This window comes from Rhinolophus sinicus, chromosome 14, assembly GCF_057876585.1.
Source record: "Rhinolophus sinicus isolate RSI-liver-muscle chromosome 14, RSI-T2T, whole genome shotgun sequence".
Lineage (NCBI taxonomy): Eukaryota > Metazoa > Chordata > Mammalia > Chiroptera > Rhinolophidae > Rhinolophus > Rhinolophus sinicus.
Window position 1 is genome coordinate 48,680,176 of NC_142514.1, and position 24,134 is coordinate 48,704,309.

The following is a 24,134-nucleotide window of genomic DNA, read 5'->3' on the forward strand; positions in this document are numbered from 1 at the left end:
TGCTCTTCTTTGAGTATTTTTGTTCATTGAAAATTGTATTGTGTTTCGACATAACTTTTTGAATGTCTGATAGTGTAAAAATGCTGTTCATTGTGCTCAATTCGGGGGATTAAAGGAAGAAGAGCCAAAATGCTCAATATCTTTTTAGATATTGAGAACTGTTTATGCAATTTATGTGTCTACTGTTTCTATTTGCATGGCTTCTTTTCTTAATAATCCTGTTTCATCCTTTACTACCTTTCTTTTTCACAAGATTGCCAGGCAGTTCTGAGATTCAGGCAGATTTGAGAAATAGATGCTCCTGCTGCATGAGCTTAGGCAACACACAAACACATAAAATTTCCCTGTTGCCTCAATTTTCACATTCGTAAATTCAATTTTTTGAGTTCCTGCTATGTTCCAGCAACTAGGCTTGGATATTCACAAATATCATTTGATTTCATCCTCAAAAGAATTATATAGAATAGTCATTCTTATTTTAATTTTATAGAAGAGAAAACTGGGGCTAACAGGGCTGAAGTTACTTCAAGAACACATGACTAGCAAGTGAAGAATCGGGATAAAAAAAATAGAGCTGCAGGATTCCCAAGCACATGCGTTTGCCACTAAACATACTGCTACCTTTCAGGAAAAATGGTAGTGTGAGTGCTGTCCATAAAACTGACGAAAATGGATAAAAATGAGGAAAAATAAGGAAGCTATTGTTAATCCTGAGTCCAAACAGAGATCCCTGCCTCATGCTACAGACTTCGATTGCTATTATTTATATAAAAAACACCAGTCACCCAAGCTAAAAATTTGGGAGTCATCCCGGTATTCTCCACCTCCCCCACCCCCCATATTCAACGTAGGTGTCTGATGATACATCCCATTTTAAGAAAATTTTATGTACAAGATTCAGTCATACAAAAAAGTTACAGATCCAGAACTGTAATGAACCTTTCCTCCAGTTCAACTGCTTCATTTCTCAGATGAGTAAACTGAAATTCAGGAAGTTTAAATGACCTGCCAAGGTCATCTAACAAGGAACTAGAACAGAGCTTTCCTGATGGTCTATTAGCACTCCTTTCTTTATATCATGCTGTCACCTTTGCAAGGGATGGGATAGTGCTATCAAATGATACAGTCATCAAATATTTACTGAGCACCTATTATGTATCAAGTACTATGACATCATGGTAAGTAAAAGGATGTAGTGGTAAGCAAGACAATCATAATCTCTGTCCTCCTGGGTCTTACAGTTTAGTAGGAGTTAGAGTTATTTATCAAATAGTTACACAAATATATAAGTACATATTATGATAAGTGCTATAAGAAAGTACATGGTGCTCCCATGAGGATGTAGTCAATCTGATCTGACAGGTAGATTAGATTTGTGGGAGCTCAGGTTAAACTTCTCCAAGGATGTGATGTTTGAACTAAAATCTGAGTGGTGGGATCACAGAACAAGGAAAAGCAAAATGTCTTCTACCTGCAGCAACCATGGAGACTTGGTTTTCAAAAGTCTAAAGGATTAACAAAACCAAGTTCAAGCATACAAATCAACTGGTTCAGTCCAGAAACATGGTTCTCCAACCTAGTATATGTTCTGAAAAGTAAAGTTAAAACATCCTGGAATCGAATGCTGAGCAGTTACTTTTGGAAGTTTCACTAATGCCAGAAAGGGTGTTCAAAAGCAGACTGAAGTCAAGCGAGAAAGTATTGAAACACCAAGGTTGTTATAGGTGGCAAAGTTTGATAATAGAGATTCATAAATAATTGTAAAATTGACGAGTGTGCTGCATTTGTTGCTGCCAATTTCGTACCATCACCAGCAGTCCCTTTTAAAGCCTGAGAACTACATTACCCAGAATCCCCTTCTCTGTAAATTTCTGTGTTTGGATTTGCCAATGAAGGAATTTACATGAGATTTGGAAAGCCGAAGCGAAGCAGAAGGTATTATATTTGGAGTATTGTGACAGTCATACATGGCAGGCTTCCAAACTTCTTCTGAAGTTCTTACTTTTAAGTTGCAGACTTTTAATGGTTTGCAGACTTCCCGTAAGTAGCAGGGTTTTTGTTTGTTTTCTCTCTGTTCCACAGCTTTCATCGATGTCACAGTGAAAATTTCTCCAATCCTTCAGCCTCAGCCTGCCAGATATCTCACACTCCCCAGATTTTTCCAATTTGTAAGCTCTAATTTCTATATTAATGTACTTATTTTCATAATATTACTTGTTATGATTTTATTTCCTGACCAAACCCAAACTAATGTAACTTTTGGTATTGAAAGTAGCGTCAGGGACACAGAAACTTGTGGATGGGAGTCTTGTATTGGTTCTCTAACCTGATTAGATTTAAAGGTATTCATAACCTTCATTTTCAGTTGTAATGAATCATTGGTATTTTATGTTATTGGTAGTTTATGACAGGCAGTGACAAAACAGTTACTTAAATTATTACTGTAGTCAGCTGGACTCAAGTACCCATAGCAGTCAAGGCTGTAAGCTGCTGCAATAGAACATTACAATGGAAATTACAATTACAATGTGTATAAGAACTGTCAGATGGATTGGTTGCTTCTAAATGTAATAGATAACTTGGAGTGGAAAAATACATTTAGGGCTCTACATTTCCAGCTCAAGGCTAGATAAATCATGAGATAACTTCTATGACTGTCCTTAAAGAAATCCTATTACCTGTAGCCTCTGAGTTGACATTTCTGACAGCAAAATCCAGTCTTACGCGCTCACATTAATTTTAGAGCATTGACTGGGGAAGAGCAGGACCCTAAAATTGAAATGAGGATATCTGGCCAGATTTTAATTAATGTGAGGACCTGGAATCTCCAAATTCCCCTCAGTCTCCCCTACCAGTAGAAGGAGACTTTCCTTGCCTGTTAGATGCCTCTTGTCTGTAGAACCTGTAATTACCACTCGAGAGATAGTTTCCTTGTAGATGGATGTTGAGACCAACCCCTACCATCTCTATTGATTCTAGTCTTCTAATGTGACTTAACATCCAGTATAACCCAGATGGACAGGTACTGAATGTAAATTGTTACTAATTTGTATCAGCTGAAATTTGGGGATTATGAATAAGAAGAGATCTTCAGGGTGATGGATCAGGGTGGGAGGAATATAATTTTGGGTCAGACTGAATTTATTAATATGGATGCATTAACTAATGATTCTGAATTCAATGTTTGAGCAACTGGGGAGCTAGATTGGTTGACTGAAATTGGTGATCAATAGTGATCTATAATTAATGAAGCTAAGATATCAGAATGCTCTTGGTATAGTGTAGAGCAGGGTTTTTAATTTTGGTACTATTAACATTTAGAATCATGTAATTCTTTGTTGGATGTTAGAAGAGACTGGATTGTAGAATGTTTAACAGTATTCCTAGCCACTACTTAATATTCATAGATGTCAGTAGCACCTCCCACAATTTATGACAACCCAAAATGTCTCTAGATATTGTCAAATGTCTCCGGAAGGAGCAAAATTGGCCCCAGTTGAGAACCATTGCTATAGAGGAAATTATCCTAAGGCTTATGGAGATATAATACTGAATGGATTTATTATGAATGACCTGCTTACCCACCTGCTAGTTATGTCACCTGGGAGGGTCTCAAGGCATTGAGAAATAAATTGGGGAAGGCAGAATTAGCATTCTTGAAGGCTCCATAGTGGCAGTTGTCTGCAAAGAAAGCAAGAGATACTGCCGTGGAAATGGGTTCTCTGAATTTAGTGGGTGATGAGACCCCCAAGTGACAGGATCCAAGAAGTAATCAGAATGATTTGGTCTGTAGAAATCTTTCATGGTGAGTTATTTATCATGGGGTCCCTAGGACCATGGTGAACAACCTACTAAAGTCTTACTTTATTTGTATAAGCAAAACCAATAAACAGGAAAAATAAAACTTGACCTCGTAGCAGAAATCTGAAATTAGTCCATGCAATAGACAGTCATGTACTCTCAACAAATTTCCAGACTTGAGCCAATTCAGAGAGCTAGAGCCTTTTTTAAAGGGGGAGGTTAAGTGTGATAGAAAAAATAATGACCCTCTCCAAAGACATCCACATTCTAATCCCCAGAATTTGTAACTATAGCAAAATGTTACATAGCAAAGAGGAAACTAAAATTGCAGATGGAATTAAGGTTTCTAATAAACTGAATTTTAAAAAAGGAGGTTATCCTGGATTATCTGAGTGGGCCCAATGTAATCACAAGGATCTTTAAAAGATGAAAGAAGGAAGATTCAGAACCAAAGACAAGGCATTGTGAGAAAGATTCCAGTAGTCACTGCTAAATGTGAAGAGATTAGGGGATGATGGGCCAATACAAATAGGCACTAGAATCTGGAAAAGGCAAGAAAACAGACTGTCCCCTAGAGCTTCTAGAAAGGGACATAGCCCTACAAACACCTTAATTTTGGTGCAGCAAGACCCATTTTGGACTTCAGACCTCCAAAACTATAAGTTAATAAATTTGTATTTCTATTTTTTAAAGCCACTGCATTTGTGGTAATTTATTACAGCAGCCATGGGAAACTAATACGCTAGGTCATTCTAAGTAAAGGATCTGCTATACTTATAAAAATTGTACTGTAAATCTCCCTCTCCACCTTTCTCAAGGGACTTGTGTTCATTTGCTGGGGTAAGTATGTACTGAGAAAAGAGAACTAGCCAAACTTTACAAGGATTAACAGAAATTGCCTGTAAACTATGCTCATTCTTGAAGACCCAGATGCCACTGTGGTTCAGTAGTCTAATAGGGACTTTTGCAGGTCAGGTGGTTAATACCGTGTTTCCCCAGGTCTTATATTAATTTCCATTAGGGTTTATTTTCAGGAGATATGATGTCTTATTTTTTTCATGTACAGCAATCTACATTTATTCAATTACAGTCATGTCATCTTCTTCTGGAACATCATCATAACGTACTAAATGTGTCCGTCTGGCTGAGATCTTAACTGGGACTTATTTTTGGGGTAGGTTGTGTTTTCAGGGAAACACAGTAGAGTTTTGGTTCATATCTGTTTCACTGTAAGTCCATTCAGTCTCCAAGCCTCTGGTTCTTTTCCTAGTTCTGGCATGCATAGTTCAAATAGGCATATTCAGGCTTCCTATATTAGTTTCTGGTGCCTCATGGTGAGTTTCCTATGACCAGTTCTTTGACAAAAACAAAGTTTGTTTATAGATGATTCTACACTATATTCTAGTAACAACTGAAAATGAGCACACCACTCAGGTGTGAGCCTAAAGAATGGTAGTGAGGGGAAATCCTCCCAGGAAAAACAACTCTGAGCAATGCACCTTGTTATTCATTTTCCTTGGAGGGAAATATGGGCAGAGGTATGGACCTTGACTGTTGTATGGGCAGTGGTTAAATTTAACTAGATGGTCATGGAGTTGGAAGGTACAAAATTGGAAAATTGTTTACAAGGAGGTCTTGAGAAGAGATAAATGAATATAACTTTCCAAATTGGCACAGAATAGAAGCATGTTTCTGTCCCATGTAAATGCTCACCAAAGAGCTGCCACAGCAGGGGAGACGCTCAGTCATCAGAGGGACAAAATGATCCTGGGTGTAGGTGTCAGTCGGTCTCTTTCTCCAGGTACACCTTGACCAATATGCTTATGATAAAAATGGCCACAGCAGCACCGAGAAAACGGTGCACTCATTAAGGCTGCTGGCTATCTAGCCTTTGCAGAGTGACCAACCTGCCCCAAACAAAGATCCGTACTGACTCCCCCAAATGGCACCATTCACTGGGAGGGCCAGTCAGCTGCCTGGTGGCAGTAATTTGTTCTTACTGAAACAAACATTATTCTGGGTATAGATTTGCCTTCCCTGTCTGTAGTGCTTCAGCTAAAACCATGATCTGTGCACTTACAGAATGTCTTACTCACTGTCAGGTTATTCCACACAGACATTGCTTTTAACCAAGGAAATAACTTCATAGCAGATATAATGTGGCAGTCAACTCTTGCACTCAGAATGCACGTCTCTCACCATATCTCCCATCACCCTGAAGCAGCTGGTCTGATATAACAGTGGCATAGCCTTCTTAAGATATAGAGCTTTAGCTGCTTGACAAACTTTACAAGACTGGAGAAGTATCCTCATGATACTGCAGATGCTCTGAATTAGCAACCAGTATATGATGTTATTTCACCCGGAGCCAGGATGCGTGGATTTAGGAACCACAGGGTGGAAATGGAACTGTCTCCAATCGTTATTACCTTTAATATATGGATACGAGCAGTTTTCTATTCCCATCATTACACCTTGGGCTTTCTGCTTTTAAGATCTTAATTCCTAGAATCAGGGGATACACAATAGTTACGAACTAGAAACTGCAATTGCTCTCTGGCTACTAGGGGTAACTCATGCCACTGAATCAAGAGCAAAGTAGGGTGTGGCTAGAATGGTTGGGGTAATTCATTCTAATTATAAAAGGGGGAAATTAGGTTACTGGTACACAATGTAAGTACAAGGGGTATGAGTAAAACCCAGAATATTCTATGGGGGGTTTCTTAGTACTCCAATGTCCTGTGGCAAAAGATAATAGGAAACTAAAAACCCGATACAGACAGGACTGCTAATGACAGAAATCCTCCAGGAGGGTTTGGATAGTTCCAATGAGCAAAGAAACACAACCAACTGAACCACTTTCAGAAGACAAAGAGACTAAGGAAAGTGTAGTGGAATAAAAAAGACATAAATACCAACTGTGGCCAAATCATCACTTATAGAAATAATGACTGTAGTAATTACACTCATTTTCTTTATTGCTTTGATTTGTTTATATTTAAATACATTAGTGAATATCCTTTTTTCTCTCTCTTCATTGTCATATTATCTAACATTAGGTATTTTAATCATGATTACCTGTCTATTTCAGTACTTATATCACAAGATTTCAAAGGGGTAAGTGTAACCCAGCTAAAGACATCACCTAGAGATTCTTAAAATGACATATTGGATTTGAGTCTCTTCTTTGAGGAGATAGTTTGGTTGTTAAGGAGATTAGTTTGGTTGGTCTTTGGTTGTTAAATGGTGGTTGCATAGTGCTGATTAAAAGAATGATGTTGTGATTTCTTTCTTAATTGAGGAATTAAAGTGTGGTTAAAGGGAATGTGATATAGATGTCAAATTTCCAAAGGGGTCAACTCTGCTAGGTTGTTTCTTAATAGCATCTTGACAATCCCCTTTGAGCCTGGAAAATATGTTTCCTAAAATCTTCCCTATGTGGTTCTGGATTAGAGTTTTTCAATGAGAACAAATTTGTTTAGATTTGGAAAGTAGAAGTGAAGCAAGTGTGGTTTTGGAAAGTCGTTGCAATCCCCTGTGGTAGTCCTCCAGACTTCCTCATGAGCTGTCACCTAGCAGTCATAAAGGTTTGAAAACTTCCCCATAAGTTGTACCTTCCCTTCCCTAGTCTTTTGCTTCAGTCTGACATATGTGGCTCTTGCCTGATTCTCTAGCTTCAGCCCTCCAGATTGATACTCCCCCAGCTCTTTCCACATTTGTGTAAGTCCTGTCTTCATTATTAAACATCAATTAGATGCATTAATACTTGCAGTGTCTCAATTTTCTGACAAAGTCAGGCTGATACAGTGAGTGATCTTCTGTTGCTGCTTTATATTCAATACTCGTGGCCTCTTTAGCAGTTATATCCAGTGATAGAAAACTGCAAGTGGAAGATGGACACCAGGGAAATCGTTTGGTGAAACCAGAAAAGGTGTCAGAGTCCCTGGTAAGCATGTCCTGTGAAGAAGCCAGGAGAAAAACTAAGGGAAAAACTATGTGGAGCAGGATAAAATGATGGAGGGCACTCAGGCATCCAGAGTTCTCCCTCAGCACATGGATACCACCCTGGAAACACAAATGATTCTAGGCTTCACCTGCAATTACAAACGTTCCTTCCAACTTTTGTCAGAGAAGGTTCACAGGAAGTGTGGTTGAAGCTACAACTAAAAGGTATCAGTGGTGCTGAGTCAAAGGGACTGAAAGAGACCTGGTTTGAAAATGGGGTTACAAATACATCCAGGGCTATAGATCAGAACTGGAACGAGGGCAAATCTTATCAACTATAATATTAAGTTAACACACTGAATTATAATCAGTTAATGCCATAATGACATTAGCAACAACTACGTTACTTTGGTTCACAAAGCAAATATATTTCTTATCTCAAATCCATTCCTCAGGTCCACCGTGTACATCCAATTTGGAGTGTAGAGTTTTTCACTTGATAGAATTTATATTCCTGTCACTATTTATCAAGCAACCCTGAAATGGAAAATGATTTATTCAGCAAGACCCTTCTGTTATTTCATTTTATGGGTATAATAATTTGGTTTAATTGTCAACTATAAAAGGGATAAGATTTAGAGAACTTAGTAATTTGTCTTTTTTATGGTAGAAACCTTTCACCATAGTCTATTTCTAGGGAAGTAACTAAATAGGGCACAACCATTTTCTTAAAGAGAGAGACAAAAAAAACACACATTGCATTCAGCATCTCTGGTGTGTGTGTGTGTGTGTGTGTGTGTGTGTGTGTGTGTGTGTGTGTGTAAATCCTAAGCCACTCTCAAACTTTAAAGTCTTCAGTGAAAAAGTTGAATAATTAATATTGTAGCTTGGGTACACATTCATACATTTAAATTAGCAGCCCTCAAACGTTTTTGGTCATATTACTTGACTGTATTGGTGGTAGATTTGGCAATAAGTTAATTTGGATACTGTTCTTATTCCAGACAATAATCACAAAACCCACAATAAGCAACTGGAAATCCAACAATTTTTACTGGACTGTGCACTATGTGAAAACACTGCCCAGTTTCACTGATAAACACTTGCATGTATCTCTGCACACATATACACACACATCACAAAACAGAAAATGAGTCAAACAATGTCATTTACTTCCAGCTGAAAAACCTAAGCAATTTTCAATTCACGTGACAGGACTGATTGTAGCAGAAGCTCCCAAGTCTCCTCCCATTTATGTCTGCTCCCAGCCATGCTCCCCTCTAATGGGATCTTTTGATAAGACATCTCCTGGATGCTTGTTGACAGGGACAAGGAGCTTATGTGTTTTGAATGGAAAGGATTTGCTAAATACAGCTTTAGTCTCTCAATCTCACCCCTTTCCCAGAGGTCAGGGTGCTGAAGTCCTTGGTCGCTACGGAAATTACAAGGTGAACCAGTGAATTTTACATTTTACCGCTTGTTGCTTGACATTGATTCCCAGTTAAACCCAGTTAGGAAATTAAGTCCAAGCAATCATATTTTTAAATGAAAATGCAGAGTGATAAAACTTCTTTTTTACAGCCAGATAATTAGTGGTTTGTGTGCCTCTCTGGTCCATTCATGAAGATTGATGCTCACCTAATCTAAAACTCAACACATCATCCTGGTGAAATTAAGTCCACCAAGAGCCAAGGCTCTTTTTCTTCTGGGAGTAAATTTTATGTGATTCTAGCCCTTTGGCTAATATAACATGTTACATATTCAAATGTCTTTGATTTCTTTTTGATGCCTTCCTTGGGTCTAGCATATGATTTATTTAGATTGTAGCCGATACCAGTGAAAAACATGATTTTAAGGAGAGGATGGCTTTATTTGGGCTTGATTCTTTAAAAGACTGATTTTATCTTTTGAAATTCTGGTTATTGCTCTTACTTCATCGATGTCTTTGAGCTAAGACCTACTGACTTATTTTGGCTAGTGACCTTTAAAGAGAGCTCCAGGTCTCATAGAGCTTTTTCAGAGTAAGTGGTCTTAGATGACTTCACTTCCATTGTCTCTCACTCCCTAATCCACTTTGGGTACCATCTGAATTGGAACTTCTTGGCTTTGTCTTCTGGTTCCAACATTTCATTTGCTTCTTGAATATGGTAACAGGTCTTACTGTTACTGTTGTTGTGTTTTTTTTTGTTGTTTTTTTTTTTTCCCACTTTCAGCACTTCATGCAGTGAGCTGAAGCATTTAGGATTCCTTTGCAAGTGACAGACAGCCAACCTGAATTTGCTTGAGCAACATGGGGAAGTTATTGGTTCCTCTAATCATGGGAAAATCAGAAGCAGAAGGGGGGCAAAAAGAGCTCACAAGCCGATAGGACTGGCTCTCTCTCCCTCTCCCTTCCTGTCACTTTCATGGTCTCCCCCACAGAGGCTTTTTCCTGCAGGTGAAGGACGTGGCTGCCACAGCTTCAGGTTTACATGCTTACAGCTTGAGAACCTAGCAGGAAAAGGTTCCTCACTCACGGGTCTAGTGTCTAGACTTTCAGGGAAGAATTCTAATTGGGCCAGCTTGGGTTGTGACCTGGGAAATAAGGTATTTTACTGGCTCAGCTTGGAGCAGATAGCTCTCCCTTGATCAAACATTGTGGGTAAGAAAGTATAATCATGTTGGGAGATGACCGCAAACAGGTCTTGTTGATGATAGAGTATAGTGGGGAAAAGAAGGTAATTTCTCCCCAAAGGAGGGGCGTTGCGTTACCTGAGGAAAGGAGAAATATTAAACCTCCAAATAATGAATACTCACAGGACAAATTTGTAATCTAATTGCAAGGTCAAATCATAGGCTTTAGAGTCAGACAGAGCTGACTTCCAACACCAGCTCTGACATTTGCTGTTTCCTTGGACATGTCATTTACTACTTTTGAGGCTTTATTTCCTCATATGTAAAATGGGAATAGAATACCCAACTCATAGGTTTGGGGGAAGTACATGAAATAATCGTCACAAAGTAACAGATTACCCTTAGAATGTGCAATAAAACACCGAACGTTTCAAAATGCTAAATAAACTCTGGCTATTATGGTGCTCCGTGGTTTTGGTTTCTGGCTGCTCTAATAACAATACCATTCAACCAGGTCTGGCTTCTGGACCCAATCTGATAAGTAATCTGCTGGGATTATATTCCTACTGGGATTTCCTCAGACCTCTCTGGAGAGATCAAACAAGAAACATTTGTTTTGTCCTCAAATTTCTTCACTCCCAAAGAAATTATGAGAATAAGCAAAACACTATTTCTGTTACTGGATTTATATAACAAAATAAAAATTAATGTATTTGTCTATCAAATAATTATTGAGCACCAAATATGCATCTAGCATTGTGTTATTTGTTGTAGAAAATGTCACAAAAAAATAATAAAAGGTATGGTTCCTTCCTTATGGATTTCTGTTAGGGTGGTGACTTAATTAGAAGATGACTTAAGCTATTTAATCAAAAGCTGATTTAGTACATGCAGTAGGAGTTACGAGAACGAAAGATCCATGTGTTTAGTTTCCTGGAGAGGATTTGGGTTTGAACTTGAAGAAAGGATGACATTTATCAAGAGAAAAGTAGGCCTTCTGGGTTACGTTAGTGCCCGGAGAAAATGGCTACAGCGAATGAAGCAAGTATTGTATTGTGAGGGAAGCATTGCTCTCCAGCTTCCTCCCTCCCACCTTACCATACATATACACAGATTTTACTCCCAAGGCTATGACAACTGGATAAGGAAAATTAGCAGCCCCAGGAGTCACAATATGAAGCAAAAGCGGGTTCAGGCGGTGTTAAGGCACATGTATGGTATGTGGAGGGTGGAGACAGATGGATAAATAGCTTAGGCTGTAGGGAAATATACCATATGAAATATTAAAGATAAACAAAGATGAGGTCCAAAATGTAGCTGTACTTTTAGTGACTAAGACACAACAGAAATTAAGGCCCTTGGAATGGAGAGAGTGAAAGAACTGTGAGATCGGTATGTTGGATCATGGAAGGGACGCTGATGTCACAAATAATGAGGACAAGTGGTGAGATAAAGAGGAGGACTATGATACAATTGCTGAAGTCATAGAGGAAAGTTTGACCTGAAGTTGGTCTTGGGGGGACAAGGCAGGATGAACCCTAGAAGGTATTTTTGGCAATAGCCTAAATAAATGACACAGAAGCTGAAATGGGGAAATAAAAAAATGTCAACCCCTTCTGTTCCCCTACTGAGTTGGGGAAGAAGGGTAGGGCATGGGAAAAGAAGATGGCCTCTAGTAGAGTAGATAGAAGAAAGAGAAAATATGTAATTAAAGGAAAACCAGGACTGAGTATACACAGGTTGATGCTAAAGTTTGATGATAGGTGTTTTTGTCCACCATTGAATAGGAGATCCAGACAGAACACTTAAAAGCTGTCAGTGGAGAAATGGAAGGAGGGGAGAGATGAAGGTGGAGGTAGGGCTGGAAAAGGAGGGATCTGTAAGAGTATCTTAGTTGCCCTTGAAAGAGCAGCTCAAGCTGTACCTCTTCTGGGAAGATTACTTTGCTCCCCTTTACTTCAGGTATCCCTCCTTTGTGCCCTCTTAGCTCTGAACATTTATAAATCTCTATTGTAATTCTTGGTTTGCTCATCTGTCTTCTGTGTTGTATAAGAATCTTGAAAGGGTTATGCCTCTGTCATCTTTGTGTCCCAAAACCTGACACAGTGCCTGAATAGACAATTGTTCACGTGTCACTGTTGGATGAAAAAAATAATGAATATGGGTATGGTAGTGATATCCACCATTAGTACATAACCTCTTAAACTTGCCCACAGCGTTTGTTGGGTTGGTTTTCTGTCAGTATCTAGAAGCAGCGCTATCCAACAGAAATGTAATATGAGCCACAAATATGAACCACATGTGCAAGTGAAAAATTTCAAGTACATGCATTAAAAAGAAACGAGTGAAATTAATAATATAATTTATTTAACCAAATATATGAAAATATCATTTCAACATGTGATTGATATAAATATTATGAATGAGATATTTTAGATTCTCTTTGTCTGGTACTCTCTTTGAAACTGGGTATATACATTTTATACTTACAGCACATATCAATTTGGGCTAAGCACATTTCAAGTGCTAAACAGCCATATGTAGACAGTGACTACCATATTGGACAGTGCAGTTTTAGATTCTATAACATGCCTACTTCTTTCCCCTTTGATGGCCTCTATACTTGGAGTTTACTCTGTTTAAATTATTCTTCCTCTATCTCTTTAAAAATACGAATATATTTGATTATATCATCCATTGGAGAGTATACACACATATAATGTACAAACATGTAAATATTTATACACAAAATGTATATAAATAGTATAAAGATTCACACAAGGAAAGTTTATTTCTTACATATTCAAAGTCTAATGAAGATCAAGTAGCTCTCCACCATTTGGAAGGGAAAATGAGGTATGTATAGTGTATTGGATGTTCATAAATGCCAGGCCTGGAAAATTCCATTGTCTAATTAAGTCATATAATTCCATCCAGATGTAAGGAAGGTCAACAATACAGTCTTCCCATGTATCCAGATAAAGAAAATGATATGTGATGACAACATATTTTATATCTGATACAATTTTATTATCTTTTTCTTCCAAATTTTTTGGCTGGTATCTGTAGAACAGTATTGCATATTAAAGCAATGATGACAAAGGACATTTAAATCTTATTCCTGATTTTAATGAAGATTTTTCTCATTGTGTCTCCATTTAATAAGATGGCAGATTTGGGGAAGAAATGTGTATATTTTATCATACTGAGGAAGTTTTTATGTCTTTCTTTGTTAATAAGATTTTTATTTATTTAATGAGTGATATAAGTTAAATTTATCAGATTTTTTTCAGTAACTATAGGGATAATATAATTTTCTTTTCAATAGCTTAATATTGTGAATATATTTATAGATTTCTTAATGCTGAACTAATTTTTCTTCTAAAACAGCCTAATTTATTATGCTATATAATGTTTTTGAAAAGCTGGATTATGTTTACTGTTATTTTATTTAAAATTTTGCATCAATATTCATAAATGAGACTGAGCTATAGTCTCCTTTTTATTTTTATTATTTTTGACACACTTTGTAATTCATAAAGTGAAGTTTAGCTTTTTCTCTTTCTCTAGTTTTGTGAACTAGAGTTAACTGATTCTTCAAAGAGAAAAAGAATTCCACAGTGTTTGGGCCAGTTATTGTCGTTGTGGGTCTATGCTTTAAGCACAGTGCCACTGGGTCGATGAATGTTTCCTCTTGGCAGTATCCATTATATTCTTGATTACAGCTATAACATTTTAAAAATGTTAATAAAAATGTTTTCAATACTTCCATGCACTTTCTGGCTCTCAGTATGCTTTTTTATCATAGCAGTCTGTTTTTATTTATTGCTGCTACATCCCTGAAATTACTGTATTTTGCCATGTATAATGAGCACTTTTCTGCCCACATTTGTGAGGGAAAAATAAGGATGTGCCTTACACCTGGGTAGTACTAATTCCATAACTATATTAATGTTTTTAATTCTTTTATTTATACTTGTGAGTTAAAAGTGTAACTAACTCTAGAAATCAATAATGATATCTGTATGCAAAATAATACCCTAGAATATGATAATTGGTTTTGTTGAACTTACAACGAACTTGCAACAACAAAGAGTTCTTGACCTTCTGTGAGGTGTAAATTTCGTAAATTTGTTACCACTACATAAAATTTCTTGTACCATAATGTGTTAAAAAATGAATGCTAAAATTCCTTCATAATACAAAAAACAAGTACCTAAATGTAAACAAATAAAAATTTGAATTAAAATATTAAAATGAAAGATTTTCTTTCCCCTGAAAGTTTGGGCCAAAAACGTGGGTGCACATTATACACGAGAGCACATTATACACTGCAAAATGTGGTATATCCAAAGTGAAAAAATAGATTTTTTTTTTTAATGCCTCTCCAGTTTTCTGCATTTCCTCTGCTTTTAGTGAGGATGTTTCCTCTACTTCAGTGAGTTGTAATTTTTTACTTTCTCTTTTGAAATTGCTAATTCTTCTCATGTATTCAGTCTTTATTGCTTATCTTTGTCAGAGTAGGTCTTGATTAAGCAGTACTTCCCAGCTGATATACGTTCCTTCTGCACTTGTGTAGTTCTGGATACGTGGCTCTCTGGGCAGGGATGGACCAATGGGTGGCAAGCATACCCAGGGCATGTCTTATCTTTGGTGTAAGTGGGCTAACAAGTAGGGTCTGCTTCCCCCTTTCCTCCTCCCTTCCCACAGTGAGGAGGAGGATCACTACAGGCTCTGCAAATTTCTCTCTAGTTGTAATGAGTGAGAATATCTAAGTAACCTCTCAGATATGCGGAATGGGATTATTGTGGCACTCTGAGTCCCTCTGCAATCATGAATCCTTTTGTAAGTTTTACCTTAGGTGCACTGAGTAATGTCTAAGTGGTGGATGGCTTTTGTTTCATAGTTTCTCTTCCCACATTTATTCTGGCAATAGCTCCTTCTCTTCCTTTGACAATGTCTTTTCTACCCCTCCAGTTATATTAGGGGGTGCATACTATGGAGGGTTGTTTGTCATAGAAACTTACCTAGCTCCCTCTCTATGTTTAGTCACAATAGTGGGCATGTGACTAAGTCCAATGTAAGTTTTAGTTTAAATAAGGCCATCATGAGACCTCATCAACTAGGACCCATTGATTGGTCCAAAGGGGGAGCAGTGATCCAAGCCAGGTCAATTAGAGTTCTTCCTGGGAAGTATTTTTGTAGTAGATCTGGTATAGTCCAGCTGTGGAGATGTAAGCTTAAAGGGTGCAAATGATCAGCTCTTTGATCACATGGAGAAAAACTTGTAAGAGGAAAGAAGCTGACATGCTAGAAGAAGCAGAGTTCTGAGTACTTGGTTCTGGTATCAAAGTTTCCTGGAGCATTCTGGTTCTTGGTTTCCCTCAGCTGTGTTGTTCTTCAAATAATTCTGCAAGCTACCCAAATAAATCCTGTTTTTGCCCATGTCAGTGTCATTTGTTCTTCATTTTAACTAATAGTATTATGAATAAAGGGTTATATGTATATTTCTCTTTTTAACTATTTTATCCCATAGAAATCTAACTTTTCAATTGGATCCTCTGTTAATTTTCAGGGGGATTGGACAATATTTTCCTTTCTATATTCATTTGAATTGCCTCAGTGGGATTAGCAAGAGGGTTATTGGATGCATTATTTAAACTTCCTCTCTGTGTTAATTTTCTTTCCTTTTCCGTTGTGACTCTGTTTTCATTATTTTTCTTCTCTTCCTCAACTATGAACTGATTTCCTCCCCAAAACATTAAAATTGAGGAATAGTGAGAAAATTCAACTATTACAGTTAGAATCTATTTTTTTAAAAAATCATGTGTAATGGCATCACCATTAGAAACTAATTTTAAATGTCTAGTGACTTTAGCAATTACGTTTTTCGTCTTGATAGTTTCAGGCACTATCTGAGCACCTGGTGTGATCTGGGCACACACTTACAATCCTGAACTACACTCCTAGACAGTTTGGAAACTTTGGTACAAGTTAATAATTTACCCAATCTTTTCCACAGATCTTTGACTTCTACTTAAGGCTTGTGAAAAAATATTCCGTTATTTTAGCAACTAGAACTTGTCCTTTGCACTTGTTCATAAGCAAAAACTGTACTGGGTAGCGATGATATTTGAGCCACAATCTAAAGTATTGTCTTTGTTCCTGAGAAAACCATTTTTTTCCCCAAAACCTATGAAAAGACAAAATTAGGATGTTCAATCTTTTCTGATAACATACTGAAAGCATTTTTTTATTTGAAGCTGGACTTTGTTCATCAGATGTTCTTATCATTGGTAATAGCATCTTCTCAATAAAGTTACACAAAGTTTCGCCATTCTTGGGACTGGCCTTGCCACCTTTAACTACACATCCCTTTGTTGGTCCTTCTCTGGCAATTGTATCTAGACACTTGTTTTTCTTACAAACACTCACTGATCAAAAGAATCTTTGAGCTATATTTCTGTCTCTAGCTAGTTGCCTTGCTGCAATTCTAAAACAAAACTGATGTGTGCTGTATTAAATCTATCTGAAAGGTTTGCTCTAACACACTGTAAAACTTCATGAGGGGAGGGAAGGCACGCAGCCAGGGTTTCTCTGGCTTTCTGACAATGCCTCCTATCCCGGCATCTTGGTACTTGCTCTTACCTCCAGATTTTATATAAACCATTTTTCTTATTTAGAACTCCCTCTCCAAGCCCATTCCAATTTTCTCTGAACTCTAAAATTCCATCTCTGTAAGAGGACCTTCCCTAACCTCATTTGGTTCTAATCGAAATTATCTAGCAGCATCTCAGAATCTCTCCAACATGTTATATCTCCAGATGCATCACCTAGTCTTCCACTAAGTTATTCTCTGTGCATGTCATGTAACTCTCACTTGGCTGTAAACTTCTTTGATGACTCTCGCAGCCCTTTGGTGGTAATAATACTAATATTCAAAAGCAAACATAGAGGGTTTGTTATGCTCCAGGTATAATACTAATTCACTGGCAAGGTATTAGGACTGCTTAGCACATAGTAAGCCATTAATAAAGGTTTGTTGTTAGTACTAGTTATAGCCCTATGAAGCTGGTATTATCTTCATTTCACATATAGGTAAACTGAGGCACAGAGAAGTACATAACTTGGACTGGGTCACATAGCTCATTAAGTGGCAGAGACAGAACTCGCTTCCAGTGTGTTTGGCACCATTAGCTATCCATGTTCTTAACCATTACAAAAATTTTGGCTAAGTACACACCCACCCACCCACCCACCCACACACACACACACACACACACACAGGCACACGCACATCAATCTTTTTTTTTTTTTTTTAAATAATATCCTTGCTGTTTTCAGAGCAGTGTAAGTTGTACTCAAGACAGGTTTTCCTTTGAAATTCTTTTCTCTTTTAAAATACAACTGCCTCATAGATATGAGGAAAAAGACACAAGTATTTGTATCTCCCTGGAGAATTTCACTTTGAAATTTAGAGGACATTGATACATGTGTCTTTAGGGAGAACAATAATTTTTTTTAAAACTTCTAAGTTGTTAAGGAACTGAGTTTTTGTTTTTTAACTGTTAATATGCTACTCCAGTCAGCTTATTTAGCCATATTTTCTTGAGTAGTTCTGGCCACAAATACCTCATATTTGCTCTGGTGGAAAGAACTAGACTGTATGTAAAGGGTTGAGCAATGTTAAATGTTCATGGGTATATTTATACCATACACGATTAATAGTGGTATTAGAGGCTGAATTCTGACCATGTAATGCATCTTACTTCTTAAAGTTATTTCAGCTGATGCTTTCACAATGGCTCTGTGATGAAATGACTTTTTTCCTAGTTACATTGTTAGATCATAGGAGAAATGTCCCCTTATGTTGTTGTCCCATAGGGCTCTAAAGAAGCCTTTCCCTTCCTTCCCATGTCCCTTCCTTCTCCTTTCCCTCCCACATGCCACCTGCCTTCTTAGCCTCCAGAGCCTGCTTGAAAGGAACGGAGGATCGCAGGACCCAGGGGCCTGGGCCCCTCTGAAAGGCTCCCGGGGTCACTGGGGACAAGTCAGGTGACAGATTCTCAAGCCAAGCAGCCCCAGTGCCATAGCCCTTCCCACTTAGGCAGCAGCACGGCATCCAGATCGCATCCCTGGAAGCTGAGGAACCCTGGGCTCCACCCATCTAGCAAGCACAATTGCCTCTCTCTGGATTTCCACTGGGGTGAACCAAGGGGCTTGAAGGCGCTTACAGACGCCAGTGGCGCGATATGAAAAATGTGTCATTTAGAAGAAAGTTGCTTTCCTACCGGGACTGCACTTGGCAGCATCAGCCACATTCCACCTGGAGCAGCCAGGCCACTTGTGAACACAGAGCGGGTAGCGGGGTGGGACGCGTTGGCTGCTGGACTCGAACTCCGAGCGAAGCCGGGCTCCGCGGGGTCTGGTCCGAGGCCGGCTGGCTGCCCAGGTTGCAGTGGGAGGAAGGGCGTGCACAGCTGTCTTCCGTTGGGCTATGGCCACCCCTGCCTGCCTACTCCCCTCTCTCCCGCCTCCCGCCCCAGAAACTATCTCAAGCGTTTCCAGTTTGATTCCAGAGCCCCACTCGGGTGGGTTCTTTTGTTTCTTTGTTTTAATGACAGTTCCCAGCCGTTGGCATGTCATGCGCGATTAATTCTCTGGCTCTCTTGAAGGCAGCTGGGGTGAAATTTCTTCTGCATCATCCTTTTGGGGATAATTGTTTATGATGTGACGTCAGCCGGATTGATTTTGAGAGAGAGAGAGAGAGAGAGAGAGAGAGAGAGAGAGAGAGAGAGAGAGAGAGAGAGAGAGAGGTGTGCGGGGAACAGGGGGACAGAGACTGACATTTGGAATTCCTTCAGGGCAAAAGGAGATGGGAATGGAGCTTAAATGTGTGCAGCTAAGAATTTAGGCTGCACGGAATTAAGAAGTTTCTTTTTTAAAAAAATCCCCTTTGCAGCCAGCCACTTAGGTGAACCTTTCATGCCAGAGTCCCCTGTTAGGGTGGCAGCGTCTAATAATTAATCTGGGTACCCAGCCGCTGCAATAGGTTTAATAAGACGAAGAGGAGGGGCGGGGGAAGTGCGTCACCAGGTGGGGAAGGGGCTGTGCAGTTGTCGACAGGCGGCAGGGGGTGGGGGTGGAGGGGAATGGGAACGGGAAATAGGTTCTGGGAGCTCTCCGGGGGTATTGTGTCAGGAGATGCGGGCTGGCTACCATGTGACGCGGTCCAGAGCTGAAGGGATTGGCGGAGGCAGCGCAGGCGGTGCAGCTCGCCGGCTTGCTGTTCCTCTCCCTTTCTCTCGCAGCATCTTCCTGGGAGCCTGTAGGTGAAGCAGCACCAGCAGCATCCATGGCCTATCTTTGGGGTTAACACTTGTCTCCTTCCTTTGGCTTCAGCAACAGCGGACAGAGCAGATTTCTCTGCAGCGGCAGCAGTGTTATGAGGGCTTAGCTGGAACCTGGAATCGTATCCTCCTGTATTTTTTTCAGACTCCTTGGAATTGAGGAATGCTATTCTGCCACCATGATGGAAGGTAGGATGCTTTCCGCTGTGGTTGTCTGGCTTCAGGCAACGTTTGGGCAAAACAGCGTTGAAGAATGTCTACAGCCTGTTTGTGGCTGGTCTAGAACCTAGTTGCCAGGATTTGCAAGCAGAAATGCTGCAGTTTCCTTGCAGTGGACCAGGACTCAGACTCATGGAATCAAATCACAGGGCTTCTGTTTAGCTCAGAACCTACACAGCTCCCAGCTCTTTTGAGAGAGAAAAACCTAAAGTGCTTGCAGGGAGCTGAGATAGAGCTACTCAAGAGCTTGCAGAGCAAATAAGTTGGGAGAGAAGATAAGGTTGTCTGCTCTGGGTTCCTGGGACTACACTGATTAAACATTTACAATGGAAACTTGTTTTCTGAAATTGACATTAGACAGAAGAGGTCATTGACAGAGTTATCCATGCTGTCATTTTCAATAAACTGTTTAATGTTTTTTAATTCTTCTAAGATATTTATATCTCTTAATGCAATTTGCGTTATTGTTGGGGTGAGAGGTGCAGCAAATTTGGTCCATAAACTATAGTTTTACGGGAATGTCATTGCAACAGAATGAGCAATATAAGGAAAATATCTAGGCCTCTTGGCTCCCGGTTCAGGGTCTTAGCAGGTTTAAAAAAAAAAAAAAAAAAAAAAAAAAAAAAGAATCTCATGCTTCCTAAATGCATTGCCTGTGCAACGGTTCTTAGCCAAGCATCAAATGATTACTTACTGATTACCTTTTTCATTCAATGTAAGTGTAAGGAGGAACTTTTCATGGGGAGATGTTGTTTAAACTATATTTTATTCTACTAAATTACCTTCTCAATTCTGAGAGAGTGACAGCCAAGATTACTTCAAAAAAAGCAGCAAACTGATTAAAAAAGAAACAGGCAGTCCAAACCTGGCTTTGATTTTCTGTGTTCATACTACAGGATGGTGCTAAACTCCTGGCCTTTCCTAAGATGACAGGCAGAAATTTGTCCCCAGCCTGGATTCACAATGCAGAATCGGGTACATAATGGGTCTTAAATCAGCCATAAAAATGGCAGAGAGGCCACCTCTTAAACCAAGGTCTGTCCTACAGATTTTAAACATTCCTTAGAAATTTTCCAAAATGGAATAAGAAGAGGATGGTTTCCAAAAAAACAGCAGTGTAGCCTGTACTTATTTGTCAGAAATGAATTCTTTTTGCTGTCTCTTCCATCATGTCAAATATTATTAATGTGATTTGGGGGAATGAAGGATTGTATCGTCATGGCTCACATATTTTAGAGACTATCTTTAAAAGAGAAATTGGGTATCATTTTTTATGGAGCCAGGTCTTGTTTGCAAAGGGGTCTTAAGCAGTTCTTTAAATACAGGCCTAAATAAACTGAGATTACGAATGCTCTAAGATTAAATCATTTCCATTAATTAAAGATGGATTTAATCTCTGGATAACAAGGTAAGACAAACAGAAAGAGTATTATTGATGTCCTTTTCAATTAAAAGCTCATGTGGGTTACCCTTTTCAGAAAAAAAAAAGAAATCTTGCCTATAGAGGTACTGTAGTTCTCCTGCTAAATCTTATATAGCAATTCTTAAAAATAAATCTGCACACATTCTGATTAAATTTTAATCTTATACAGGGAAGTGGAACATCTTTCATTTTACTTCTTGCCTTGCAAACAACGGAGTTAAAGTGCCTTCTTTGAAGGAAGTAACATTTACTGATGCTCATTAATGATTCTCCTGCTAATATTGTCTATTGTGCCATGCCAGAATGTCATTTCAAAGCCCTGTGATAAGCTTATTTGAGCTGCCTAAACTGAAATGAGAACTGTAACAAAGACTTATGTTGGAGCTGAATTAGCACTATTACTCTGGGTTTGCCAAATGCATCTAATGAAGGGTGATATTTTAGCACTGTTAAGAATTAGAGGTAACACCATAGATGCAGTTACTGTCTGTCAAATCCTTGCAAAAACAATTGGACGGGTGTTACCATTGGCTTAAAAATTTTAATGAAACTAATAATTTTATCTACCCATAGCTCTTACATACTTTTCAAGACTTGTTATCTTAATAGCTCAGTGACCTTAGAAGGGCAGGAAGGAATCTTAACTAGAAATCAATTGGCTTATCAATGGCCTTGCAACTTAGTTGCCAGTTTTTTGGGAAATATATAAACACATGTTTCTGATATTGCATCCTAGAATTTCACTTCTGAATTTCTCTTACTCTGAAGGTGTGGTATAGCAGTTATTATTTTCACTTACATCATTCCTGGTGGGCTCTGAGAATGTGTCACCAAACATCTAGACAGTTAAAATGATGTCTCTTCTCAGCTAGTACATGTATCGTGCACACCACACACACACAGTTACACACACATGCACACTGTTCTAGAAATGGAGAGAACAGTATATATTCTCTCCCATTCTATATATATTTCTATATTCAGTAAAGCGTTTGCGTCTGCTGCTCAGGAAAAGCATGGCCATGGCAACTTTTCAAAGCTGCTTCTCTAGTTTGTGCAAAACAGGAGTAAACAAATGTTCATCAGGATGGCTCATAGTCTGGTTTTGTGTCCTCATTTTGATGGAGCAGCATATAGGTTCCATTAATTTGATGCCTCCTGGAAATCCTTGTCATAGATAAGAAATATTACTACCTCCCCAGTGATCCTACTATCGCAGAAGGCAGTGAACCAATTCTATAGGGACCTCAAGCAAGTTACCAGTAGTTTGTGGCTCCATGGTTTAATTCAAATATTTTTATTTAAAAATATATTTTTAAAGGACTTGATTTGTTGACTCCTGCTTTGTATATTTTTTGAGCAGTGGTTGGTATTGAGTTGTGTCTTTCCTAAAAGAAGGCCACATGATATGGAATGTTATGTAGTATGAATGTGCAGGGAAAGACGATAAGCAAGGCGAATCATGTGCTAACTGTTGTATGTATTGGCTAAGCTTACAATGCAGTCTATGTGATTAGGGCGACTGTTCAAGGAGTCTATTGTTTTTCACATATTGTCATTAAAATTTGAAAATGGTGTTTTAGGTACCCTTCTATGGATGATAAGTGAAACTGAATCAGAGTTTCTTAGCACATCTGTGTATTTGTAAGACAATCTGAGAAGTTTCCCCTTGTCTCTGCAGAACTGCACTGAAAGCACTTGTGTTTTAGTTCCGTATTCAGGGTCTCAGGTATTACACTGGGAAGATAAGTTTTTGGGTGCCAATGGTTCATCTTATGTAACAATTTTTTTTTTCTAATTAACAAGCATATTTTTAAGGGATTACTGGGTGTAATGAATTTCATTATATTTACTATTCACAATAAATAAGTGTATTCTGTATACAGTGTATTATAAATAAGTATATTCTGTATACAGTAGTTTTGTAATACTTTTTCTAAATGGCAAAAATAAAAGATAATACATTGAGGCAGAAATATGGTGGAATGGAATTTGAACCCAAGGTCATTAAACAACAGCACTCATATTTTTTATCCTCATAACAATTTAAATAGGAACTTTTTTTTTTTTTCACTTTGCATCAAGATGGTCATGTTAACCTAATTGAAAAAAGTAGGACTTAGTCTCTTTGGTGGCATATTCTGTCTCTCTTTTGAATATGAGTACTCACAGAACCATGACTTTTAACTCCTACTAGTTAATGCCTTTTATCTCCAAAATCATGATTTAGAAAATTTTGAACAATTCTAGATTGATTGTTGCAATTGACCTTCTAACAGTAAAGGCTCCCTCTTCCTCCTCCTCTTCTTCTTCTTCTTCTTCTTCTTCTTCTTCTTCTTCTTCTTCTTCTTCTTCTTCTTCTTCTTCTTCTTCTTCTTCTTCTTCTTTTCTATCTAGAAATGGAGTTTTATTTACTTGGAAAATTCTTTGATATGAAATTCTTTGAAGCTGGAACTATTCATTTTCTAGTTAGCTAAGAAGTTTTCAAAGGGATGCTTCTAACTGTCCTACCGATGCCCTTCCCAGAAATGATGAAGTTATTTTGAAAAATCTTTTTTTCTTTTTTTTTTTTAAGAAGGTCACAGCTCACAGTGGCCCATGTGGGCATCGAACCAGCAGCCTTGGTGTTATTAGCACCACGCTCTAACCAACTGAGCTAACCGGCCACCCCTTTATTTTGAAAAATCTTAAGCATGCAAACAAGATTCTAATATATGTTGCATCACATATGTGATTTCTCTCCTTCAAGGCTCTGTCAGAAAGAGCCTCCTTATATGTATGTA

At 38.4% G+C, this 24,134-nt stretch overlaps 1 protein-coding gene across 28 annotated transcripts in view; it reads left to right on the plus strand.

Moving 5' to 3' along the window:
• The first annotated feature begins 19,534 nt into the window (after nt 1-19,534).
• SGIP1 (SH3GL interacting endocytic adaptor 1) overlaps nt 19,535-24,134 on the plus strand; it is a 194,844-nt gene continuing 190,244 nt past the window's right edge. For 11 of the 28 annotated variants that reach the window (XM_074334905.2, XM_074334907.2, XM_074334911.2 and 8 more), the window contains exon 1: nt 19,537-19,898. In XM_074334905.2, the coding sequence (XP_074191006.1) occupies nt 19,889-19,898 (10 nt within the window). In that variant the 5' untranslated portion in view covers nt 19,537-19,888. Of the gene's footprint in view, nt 19,899-24,134 lie in introns of all 28 variants that reach the window. The other 17 variants (XM_074334890.2, XM_074334894.2, XM_074334897.2 and 14 more) reach the window with 3 other exon arrangements.